Source organism: Crocuta crocuta, unplaced genomic scaffold, assembly GCF_008692635.1.
Source record: "Crocuta crocuta isolate KB4526 unplaced genomic scaffold, BGI_CrCroc_1.0 scaffold504, whole genome shotgun sequence".
Taxonomy (NCBI): Eukaryota; Metazoa; Chordata; class Mammalia; order Carnivora; family Hyaenidae; genus Crocuta; species Crocuta crocuta.
The window spans coordinates 77,047-88,899 of record NW_027527818.1 but is presented as its reverse complement, the minus strand read 5'-3'; the positions used below and the strand labels follow the sequence as shown (position 1 = coordinate 88,899).

Sequence of the window (11,853 nt, the reverse complement as noted above, 5' to 3'; positions counted from 1 at the left end):
TCGTGACCTGAGCGAAAGTCGGACGCTTAACCGACTAAGCCACCCGGGCGCCCCATAAAGTGAACCTGTTTTAAATGAACACAGATGTGGGGCGCCCGGGTGGCTTAGTCGGTTAAGCGTCCGACTTTTCGCCTAGGTCACGATCTCACGGTTCGTGGTTTCGAGCCCGGCGTTGGGCTCTGTGCTGACTGCCAGCTCAGAGCCTGGAGCCTGTTTCAGAGTCTGTATCTCCCTCTCTCTCTGACCTTCCCCTGCTCACGCTGTCTCTCTCTCTCTCTCTCCTAGAAATAAATAAAAAATATTTTTAAAAAATTAAATGAACACAGATGTTTAGAAGGAGGTATTCACATAGAAGATGGCTAGTAAATTCTGTGTTACATTTCTGTGGAGATTTTTGAGTCTTTGACCTTTCTAGGGGAAGACATTTAGCAGTGACCCGTGGTTCTGTGTGCATTGTTCAACTTTCAGCCAAGAGCAAGGGGTGGGGGTCAAGAATAATGTGAGGAGACTTGGTTGTCCTGGACAGCTGTGTGTAAGCTGAACCACACCCTGGGATCCCAATTGGGCTCAGGGTTGGCCTCAACAATGCGAACTTGGGAAGCCATATTCTCACATGGTGGAGAAAATATGACAGGAAAAGTCAGCTTTCCCAAGAATTGCTTCTTGCCTTCTAGTTCATTTCCCTGTGAGAACTTTCCAAAGAAAGTAGTTCTGTTTCTGGCGCCTAGTCCCTGCCTGATAGCCCAAGTATCCGTCTCTCTTTCTCACTCCTGAAGAAACAATTGCAAACTGAGAGACAAAGTATCCAGGCACAGTTTAAAAAACTGAAGGACATCCTGGAGTGTGAGGAGCTGAGGGAGCTGCAGAATTTGGAAAGCGAGGAGAAGGCTGTTCTTGGTAGCCTGGCTGCCGCCGAGGATGAACTGGCCCAGCAGAGCCAGCAGGTGATGGACCTCATCTCAGATCTGGAACGTCGGCTGCAGGGGTCAACAATGGACATGCTGCAGGTAAGACTCGGGAGGAAACACCAGCATCTGAGACTTGAGAAAAATGAAAACCAAGTTTCCTTCCTTCCTTCCCATATTGCTTTGCTCTTCCTGGGGGTGACTCTAAAGTTCCTTTGACCCTACAGAGTACCCCTTTCCTGCGGCTCTGTCAGAGCTTATAGGAATAAATAACAAGGGACAACTGCATATTTATGTATCAAGTGCAGTGCAGACATCTGACTGTGGAGAGAATTTGGATTGTATCCACAGATGGTCTATGGGTCACTGTTACCTGTGATCTAGTGCTAAGGACTTATCTGGAACCTCTTCCTGATTCAGCTTGGGCACAGACCAATGAACTTCACATCCTATGGCTTTTTTTCCCTCAGAATGAACAAAGATTTTTTTCTTCCTCCTTTTCTATTTTCTCAAAAGCCAACAAACAAAAAATGAATTGTGGAGGAGTAGTATTACTTATTCTTAAAATAGTCAATAGAATTCAGCAGTGAAGCCATATCGTTTTGGGCTTTTCTTTTTTGAAAGGTTTAAAAATACGTCTTAGGTTTATTTACATTTTTTGCAGTGTTAAAGTCAGTTTTTGTTATATATGTTTTTGTAGAGATCAGTCCACTTTCAGTTGCCTCATATATAGACATAAAGGTAGTCATAATAATCTCTTATAATCCCTCTAGCTTCTACAACACACACAGTAATGTCCCCTCTTTTATTCCTGATTTTGGTGGTTTGCTTTTTTCCTTTTCTTTTCTTGGTCAGCTTAGTTGTCTTTGCTCATTTTTATTGATTTTCTTTCAAGAATCAACTAGTATTCCAGTGATTTTATTTTTTTTAACCTCTCTGTGTCATTTGTGTCTGCTTTTATCTTCATTGTTTCCTTTGTGTGTGTGTATGTGAATGCAGCCATGAATGTGAGTATGTGTGTGTTGGGTTTAGTTTGCCATTCTTTTTCTAGTTTCTTAAAGTAGAAACTTTGATTACTTATTTGAGACCACCTTTTCTGATATAGTATTTAATGATATCAATGCATTGCTTTAGGGGCACCTGGGTGGCTCAGTCAGTTAAGCATTTAAAATCTGCTTAGGCCATGATCTCTCTGGTGACTTCAAGCCCTGCATCGGGCTGTCTGCTATCAGCACAGCGCCCGCTTCTGATCCTCTGTCTGTCTGCCCCTCCCCTGCTTGTGCCCTGTTTTTCAAAAATAAACATTTTAAAAAATGCATTATTTTAGGTATATTCCCTATATTTTGGTTGTTTAGTTATTTTCATTCAGTTCAACTTATTTTCAAATTTCTTTTGTGATTTTTTTTTTATTAACCCTTGGGATATTTGAAAGTGTGCTGTTTATTTTCTTATTTTTTTAAGTTTGTATTTAAATTCCAGTTAGTTAACATACCGTGTTACATTAGTTTGAGGTGTACAACATAGTGATTCAAAGTTTCCATACATCAGCAGGGGCTTATCACAAGTGCACTCCTTAATCCTCGTCACCTATTCAACCCATCCCCTGGCCCCTCAATGTTGTTCTCTATAGTTAAAAGTATGTTTCTTGGTTTGCCTCTCTCTTTTTCCCCTTTTCCTCTTTTTCTTTTTTTGTTTTCCAAATTCCACAGATGAGTGAAATTGTATGGTATTTGTCTTTCTCTGACTGACTTCTTTCATTTAGCATAATACTCTCTAGCTCCATCCATGTTGTTCCAAATGACAAGATTTTATTCTTTTTTAAGGCTGAGTCATATTCCACAGTAAAAATAGCACATCTTTATCCATTCATCAGTCGATGAACACTTGAGCTGTTACAAAAATTTGCTTATTGTAGATAATGCTGCTATAAAAACATTAGGGTGCATGTTTCCCTTTGAATTAATATGTTTGTATTCTTTGGGTAAATGCCTAGAAAGTTTGCTATTTAATTTAATGGTACTTGATTTCTCATGTTTTCTAATGGTGTGGATTTCAAATTTAATTTGTTTGCAATCAGAAACATATTTTATTATTTCAGTATTTAAATATATTTTTTTTAATGCTTTTTTATTTATTTCTGAGAGAGAGAGAGACAGCATGAGCAGGGGAAGGTCAGAGAGAGGAGGAGACACAGAATCCGAAACAGGCTCCAGGCTCTGAGCTAGCTGTCAGCACAGGGCTCGACGCGGGGCTCGAACCCATGAACTGTGAGATCATGACCTGAGCCGAAGTTGGACCCTTCACCGACTGAGCCACCCAGGCGCCCGGGAGTATTTAAATATATTGATACTTGTTTTATGGACTAAAATAGTGTATGTCCAGGGGCGCCTGNTCTCTCTCTCTCTCTCCTAGAAATAAATAAAACATTTAAAATAAATAAATAAATAAAATAAAATAGTGTGTGTCCAGAAAATTTTTCTAAATGAATTTGAGAAGAATGTGTATTCTGCATTTATTAGATACAATTGTCTATAGATGTCAGTTAGGTCAAGTTGGTTGATAGTATCAGCGATGTCTTCTTTTTTTTTAATTTTTTTAATGTTTTTATTTATTTCTAGGAGAGAGAGAGACAGCGTGAGCAGGGGAGGGTCAGAGAGAGAGGGAGTCACAGACTGAAACAGGCTCCAGGGTCTGAGCTGGCAGGCAGCACAGAGCCCGATGCGGTTCTCGAACCCACAAACCGCGAGATCATGACCTAAGCGAAAGTCGGACGCTTAACCGACTAAGCCACCCAGGCGCCCCATCAACCATGTCTTCTGTATCTACAGATTTTCATACAAGCTCTTCTATCAGTTATTGAGAATGAGCTATTGAAATCTAGAAGTACAAATTGTTTTGTTTAATCCTTTCATATTTGCTTTGTGTATTTTGAAGCTCTGCTGCTGGGTATATAAACATGTATCATTGTTATGTACTTTCTTGATATATGGAACCTTTTATCATTCTGAAACTTGTCTCTCATTCTCTCATAGTAATTATTGTCTGAAGTTTATTTTGTCTAATATTAATTTAGATACTTGAGCTATCTTATAATTACTGCTTGCATGGTATATATTTTTCTGTCTTTTTGCTGTTTTTGTGTCTTTGGATCCAAAATATGTCTCTTGTAGATAGCAATGGTTGAATCTTGTTTTTATCCTGGACAATAATCATTGCCTTTTTTTAAATGTTTATTTATCCTTGAGAGAGAGAGAGCACAAGTGGAGCAGGAACAGAGAAAGAGGGGGACAGAAGTTCCAAAGCAGGCTCCACGTGCTGACAGCAGAGAGTTGGGTGCAGAGCTCGAACCCATGAACTGAGAGATCATGACCTGAGCCAAAGTCAGGCGCTCAACCGACTGAGCCACCCAGGTGCCCCAATCATTGCCTTTTTAAAAAAGTTTTTTTAATGTTTGTTTTTGAGAGAGAGAGACAGAGACAGAGTGTGAGTAGGAAAGAAGAAGACACAGAATCTGAAGCAGGCTCCAGTCTCTGAGCTATCAGCATAGAGCTTGATGCCAGGCTTGAACTCATGAACTGGGAGATCATGACCTGAGCTGAAGCTGGATGCTCAACCGACTGAGGCACCAGACACCCTCGTTGCCTTTTTTTTTAATGTTTATTTTTTGATAGAGAGAGAGTGGGGTGGGGCTGGAGGGTTGGCAGGGAAGGGGATTGGTAGACAGAGGATCCAACATGGGCTCTAACCCAAGAGCAGAGAGCCTGATATGGGGCTCGAACTCAGGAACCACAAGATCATGACCTAAGCCAGAGTTGGTTGCTCCACCAACTGAGTCACCAAGCATCCCTGTAATCATTGCCTTTTAATTGGGATGTTAAAGCAGTAACATTTAATACAATTATTGATGTGGTTGTATTTAAATTTATCATATTGCTCTTCTCTTTCCATATGTTGCCTGTAGTTTTCACTGTTCTGTTTTTCCTTGACCTGTTTTGTTTGAGTTAAACAAATATTTCTAGTGTAAAATTTTAAGTTTTCCTATTTCTGTGGGGATTTTGTTTGGTTTTAGTTTTAGTTTTTTCCCCCTAGTGGTTATTCAAGTGATTACAGCATGCGTCTTACCCTATCATGGTCTACTTCAGATTAACACTAAATTACTTCCAATAATATATGGGAACTTTCCTCCAACATTGCTTCATTTCCTTTATAGCTACAATACAGTGATACTTTTAATATCGGCACCTGATCCAATGTGGGGCAGTGCCATGCAGGCATAAGAAGTATTTTTGTTTTAACTGAGAAGAGAAGTTCTTTTTTCTTCTGGAGTTTCATGTTTCCTTTATGAACTGAGAATAAAGTCAATAAAGGGGGAATAAATAGAATTTGGAGTAGGACATAGGATCCTGATGACAGGGTCTGAGCTTCAAAATTAAGCTTTGATTAAAGTTATAAAGGCCCCCCAGATCCTTTTCTCTACTTACTATAGTTTTGGTTTTTTCATATACAACACAAAAGCCCTAATACCTTTTTTTTTTTAATGGCCCTTATAGACCTACCTGTTGGCCTAGTTTTTGGTGACATGAGGGAAGTGAAGTCTGGAATAAAGGAAATCAGATATATTGGTAGATATTTGTTCAAACAAATAAAACAATATCTGTGATGATAAAATCAGACGGCCAAAAATTGTTAAGAAAGTGGACTGAACTGAACTCATATTATGTTGTATGTTAACCAACTGAAATTTTATTTTATTTTTAATTTTTTTATGTTTATTTTTGAGAGAGAGAGATAGAGACAGAGCTCAAGCAGGGGAGGGACAAAGAGAGAGAGTGGGAGACATTGAATTTGAAGCAGGGTCCAGGCTCTGAGCTGTCAGCACAGATCCCGATGTGGGGCTAGAGTTCATGAACTGTGAGATGATGACCTGAGTTGAAGTCAGATGCTTAACCAAATGAGCCACCCAGGAGTCCCAGCCAACTGAAATTTTAAATAAAAACTTGGGGTACCTCAGTAGCTTAGCTGGTTAAGCATCCAACTCTTGATTTTGGATCAGGTCATGATCTCACAGTCTGTGAGATCGAGCCCTGTGTCGGGATCTGCTCTGACAGCATGGAGCTTCCTTGGGATTCTCACTCTCTCCTTCTCTCTGCCCTTCCCCTGCTCGCTCGCTCTCAAAAACATTTAAAAATTAAAAATAAATAAAAAATTAAAAGATTAAAATAATAAAAAAGAATGTGGACTGCATTTCTTTGTGGAGACTGAATTTCAAGTAAATATTGTAATATTTAGGACAGTGACTGAATGGATATTGGTAACCTTATGAACAATGGAGTATAAGAGAGGAGACGATTTCGTTGGTGAATGGTAAGGTATGTATTGCACATCCTAACCTGCTAGTTTCTGTGGCCTGTTTATTACTGAAATCATTAACCTGTGTTTAAGAGACAAAACTGAGTAAAAGCAAAGGGTAGGAAATCAAGTGGACATATGTGTGTGTTGAACTTAAGGGAGTAGACAAGGTCACTTAACAGATAGTGTGAAATGAGAAGAGAGAGACTTGAAAAATGCCTACCTTTATATATTGCTTGTATCCTCAGCAAAGGCATGTAAACCTCTTGCGGGATATGATTATTTACTCATCTTTCATTCTCCAAAGCCTGCCCTGATGTTTGGCAAATAATAGCAAATCACTTTAGGTTTCTATTGAATAAATGAAAGAGCCATGCATTATTCATATCATCTCATGCACTTTGGGAAAAAATTATGGAACTGTTGTTTTCCTCATAAAGATGTCTCATCTCCAGATACTAGAGGCGTCATGCTTTCCTTCTGCAAGGCTCAAAGCTGTTTCTACCTTTTAGGAAATCTAACAGCCTCACATGTCTGGGTCTTATTTTTACTTATTTGCTCTCACATTGGGACCATCTTTATTCCCACCGTAGGGGTTGGTGGGGATGTGATAACACTTTGTAAGTGGGGAGGGCCTATTACCCCTTGACTCATGTTTTCCCTTTTCTCCCTAGGATGTGAATCACCTTGTGGAAAGGTATGTGTGGGGGATCAGAAATGGTGAAAGAGGCTTAAAGGCATTAGAGTTCTGTGATGATCAATTAGAATAAAACATCTGTCACAGCAGGACAATTTGGATGTGTAGTTTTATGTGAAATTTCTGTCCACAAATTGTAATTTAAGTGTTCTGTAACTGTTGAGAATGCATCAGGCTCTGTGGTAGAGAATTTGGGTGGTGGGAAGTCACACAGTTTGGGTCAGTAGCAGGATTGAGGCTAAGGCATGGCAGGCCCTTGTGACTTGATAGCTTTTATTCACCTTTAATGCTCATATCTAACTCAGGTTCTCATATTTCTTAGGCGCTTGGCTTATTCTGGAGAAGTCATATCTTCTTTATCTGTCAAGCACCCAGAGTTGGAGACATCTCCCTTATATTTAAATGTCTGTCCTGGGACTAGAAGAGACCTTCTATGTGGCTCGGTTTAGATTTCCAAAAACAGACTTAAATCTCAAGGAATATTTTGGCCTCATACACACAAGTGGTCCATCTTGATCACATGTGTTAGAAGCTGGAATGGAAAGGTGGCATCCTTGTGTCTAAATTTTGCACACCTACCTGATAGCATCGAGCTTTTTCCTAACGCATGAAATTCAGGCCATCATGAGTTTGGTGCTCATGTCTTCTGTTTCAAGCATTTGTAAACTTTCCCAGAAACTTGAAAGCTCAGATGTTATTCTGAGAGCTTGAGAGCTTTCTTACGGGGAAGCAGAGTTTAAAGACCTTAGTCTTCCCCAGACAATATTCCCACACTTGTCTATTTCAAATCCCAGGAGCCAAGTTCTGCAACCACACTTTCTGATCATCTGCCTTGGGACTCACATCCATGCAGTGACTTTTCTATACATTAAGTGTTTTTAAAGATACCACAACTTTCCTTTGTTATATCCATTATTTCATATAATTTCATATGATTTCTAGGATTTAGAGAGGGAGAGGTTCATGATTTAATTTTGGAAACTATGCCTCTGAGAGGTCAAGACCTTCCTAAGGTCCTAAGGGGCAACTGAGAGGGCAACAGTTTTCCCTGGCTCCAAAGTCAGGAGTCTCCTGTTCTTTCTTAGAGTCTCCAGGCTTCAGGCTCTTCAACAGGGTGAAGATAGAAAGTCGTCATTCTAGAGGGACAAAAAGTCAGAAGTGTGGGGTTCAATTTTTGTCATCCCTAGGAGTGAGGCCTTGAGTCTGAAAAAACCGAAAACTTTTCTCAAGGAACAAAGGAACGTGTTTTCCCGAGGTCCTGATCTGAAAAAGATAATGCAAGCATTTGAAAAAGGTGAGGAGTGTTAGAGCAGGTGGGTGGCTGTGGGAGACTTGTGATGGCAGGGGCTAAGTGGGGGAAAGGGCACAATTTCTGGGTATGGAGAAGCAGACAAAGAAGACTGGATGTCATGTGCTGATATGGTCCTATTGCATGGGGAGTGGCCAGGTGTCTGCTTCATATTCTCCTTCACAGTCCACTACCTCACCATCGTTCCTAGTCGTGCCCCTGATCTTCAGGGGAAAAAGATTCCAGGGCTGACTCCCTTGCTTATGTTGATTATGGTTTTTTTGGTTTTGTTTTTATTATCTGAGAGCTGACACATGTGTAGCGCTAGCAAGGTAAGCAGAAATCAGTGTCATCAAACCACTTGTTCTAATCACCTTTCAGAATTTTTCATTCTTAGTCAGTCTCATGTACCAAGACCCATATTTCCCCTCTAACACATACATACATGTTAGGCTTCTTCAGTGTTATGGTTCTCCTCAAGGACAGATTTCTTCATAGTTCCCACTCCAGTTATTCCCGAGATCAGATCCCTCTCACTGCATCACAAGTAAATCTATGTTATCTTCCTCACCCAACCCTGTAATTTTTCTGCAGCTCACGTGATTTCATACTGACCCCCGGATACAACATATTTTGGCAGTTCTACAGAATGAAGACAAGTGAGATATGTATGCTGTTGGAAGTCAAATAATGCAAGTAACAGCGATTATGGGGTTCTAGGCTCCCTGGTTATCAGATCTGGGAAACATCACTGGGAGTTTGATCTTGGGGGTATATGATGGAACATGCCCAGAATCCAATATGAAATTTCATGTTAGACATACTTAAAACTATCAACATGTTTACTCTAGGTATCAACCTAATATGGCTACTGCATTAGAGGGTTATGGTGCTGGGAGCTGCACCAGTCTCTCTGGATGGCAGTCACAGCAAGGAAACTGGTATCTCCTTCTGCTACCACTGGCTCATGTTGTAAATGAGGCTGCTGGTATTGACCAGGCCTCACAATATTCCAGATCAGACCTATATTCCCCACACAGATTGATCATAAGGAAAGGCATGTCCTTGCCTTTCCAAAGATGATTGTCAAAAGGCTCTTCCTAAGGGTCTTGCAGATCCAAGACTTACATAATAAAGGGGGCTTGAGTCTGGCCCTGAGGCAAAGAGCCTAATTTAAAGTTAAGGGCAAATATCTACCCCCACCCATTTGTTTCTGCCTGAAGCATTTTCTGGCCTTGTATATGCTAACTACTCCCTGTGAAGGAACCTATTGAGAAACTTCTTTTCGTGATTATGAGAGCAAAGGTATCTCCTGAAAGACCTGTTTTTGACCCCTGCTCACAGAGAAGTAACTTCACCCTCTTATGCTAAAAACATTGGTATGCTAAAGATGCCTTCCTTCCCCATAAGATAAGCATCTAAATCCCCTACCTCAACTGCTATTGATAAAGGTTATGCATGAGTCTTCTACAAATCTATGTTCTGGGAAACTCATACATATCAAAGAAGTTTGTTGTCAGAAATCATTGTCTAAGGCAAATGCCACTTCTGTGCCATCTCCAAAACACTTACTTGAGCCCCAGTCAGAGCAGAGATGCCTGCCTGGGGATCAGAAAGAATCTCGGGGCTCTCTCATTCTCTCTCGCCGACACCGTCCATCCTTCAGGGACCCCTGGACCTGCTGGATCCGGCCTTCAGCATTGAGAATCAACTTGAATATAATGCTTTTGAGAGGTCCTCCTTCTCTGACCCCTTCGTCTTAATCCGAGCCTTGTCTGTTTCTCCCCATTGTGTTGGAGTTTTCCTAGATTACAAGGCTGGTACCATCTCAACCCATAGGTTTCTCATCTATAAATTCTCTTCATGTTCCTTTTCTCAGAAAGCTTTTCTGTATTTCAACCCTAGTAAATGTACTGACCCCGTGACTCTGTGCTTGCCAACTCTTGAAACTTCTTCCACCCCTACTTGTTTCTTTGTAGTTCCGCCTGCCTTGGCTACACCTAATACATTGAGCTTATCTCGCCATGTTTCCCTCGCTGCCTCCCTTTTCTCCACTTGAACACCCTTCATTCATCAGCAGGATGTACAATTTGCCTTGAGTAGTATTTTTCCCAGTATCATGTTGGCATTAGGAAAGAATCTCTAGTCATAATTTTCCATACTCCCAAGGGGAAAAAAATGGCTGACACCTCATAAAGAAAGATCATTATTGAGGTAACAACTCGAGGCGCTTGGGTGGTGCAGTCGGTTAAGCGTCCAAATTTGGCTCAGGTCATGATCTCACAGTTAGTGGGTTCGAGCCCCACATCAGGCTCTGTGCTGACAGTAGCACAGAGCCTGGAGCCTGTCTTCGGATTCTGTGTCTCCCTCTTTCTCTGACCCTCCCCTGCTCACACTGTCTCTCTCTCTTTCAAAAATAAATTTAAAAAATATTTAAAAAATTAAAAAACAAAGAAGTAACAACTCTGCCAAATATTAACAATCCCATTTCTGTCACTGACTGAAAAGATGAAGGAAAGCTTTTCAACAACTTTTATGTATTATCAAAGACCTAAGTGTAGGAATTATTCACTAACAACTGAATCTTTAGTGGTATGTCAGTTTTCTCATGATGCCCCTTACATCATTTTTAGGAGAAAATGAGAAAATATCATAAATAATAAGAGTGAAAGTTTATGTTTAGTGTGTCTGGGTTCCTGTCCTCTCTCTCTGTAAGGACATAAGTCTAAACATCTAAACCAAACTGACTACCTGACAGTCTTTAAGTTTCCCCTCTAAACTAGAAGGCCTGAGTTCCAGCTTCCCCAAAACTATCAGGTAGTTACACATTGCCCAAGGCAGGACTAACCACCCTTGCAACACCCAATCAGGAAAGGCCAGCGACCACCCTCCACATTATTAAGGGAGAGGCCTGGAGATAGAAACTATATACAGGACCCTGTTACCTAATGTTAAAGTTAACCTGTTAGTCACCGAACGAACATGACCCTAGGCTTTCTCTGTGATTGGTTGAATTTAAAGGTACTCTAAATGTTGTAATTGGATCCCGCCAAAAGTAATGAATACTCTAGACAATGTGTATGGTCAAACCCGCTGTCAATGATGTTGAATAATTATGATTGGATCACTGTTCCCATGTCACAACTTCTGTCTCAAACCCCATAAAAACCCTACTCTGCCCTTGTAAGGGGCTCTCAGCACGAATCCACAGTGCTGGTGAAGTCTGTGAGCCCGAGCTTAAGCCCATAATAAAGCCCTTTGCTTTTGCATACGTGACTCGGACTCCTTGGTAGTCTTGGGATTTTGGGGAGATCGCAGTCTGGGCATAACATCTCCACACACAGCAAATGCAGCCTTGAGTAACATACATTAATGTGTTTTCTCAAAATAAGCTTGGTATAAAAACCACCATACTTAGGATCATTGTGAGAAAATAAATGTCATTAAAATTAAAGCATCTAGGGGTGCATGGGTCGCTCAGTCAGTTAAGCATCTGACTTCAGCTCAGGTCGTGATCTTGTAGTTTGTGGATTTGTGCTGATAGCTAGCTCAGAGCCTGGAGCCTGCTTCAGATTCTGTGTCTCCCTCTCTCTGCCCCTCCTCCACTCATGCTC

General features: G+C 40.9%; 1 protein-coding gene across 2 annotated transcripts in view; it reads left to right on the top strand.

The window, feature by feature from the left end:
* LOC144241044 (tripartite motif-containing protein 5-like) overlaps window positions 1-11,515 on the top strand; it is an 18,308-nt gene extending 6,793 nt beyond the window's left edge. Inside the window, exons 4-7 of one of the 2 annotated variants that reach the window (XR_013337958.1) lie at window positions 777-1,007; window positions 6,195-6,274; window positions 6,929-6,951; window positions 8,139-8,193. Coding sequence is in view for 1 of the 2 variants with exons in the window: in XM_077775471.1 (XP_077631597.1) it covers window positions 777-1,007; window positions 6,929-6,951; window positions 8,139-8,245; window positions 8,834-8,853 (381 nt within the window). In the remaining variant the exon portion in view is untranslated. Of the gene's footprint in view, window positions 1-776; window positions 1,008-6,194; window positions 6,275-6,928; window positions 6,952-8,138; window positions 8,246-8,833 lie in introns of those variants that run through there. The other variant, XM_077775471.1, reaches the window with a different exon arrangement.
* The last annotated feature ends 338 nt before the right edge of the window (window positions 11,516-11,853 follow it).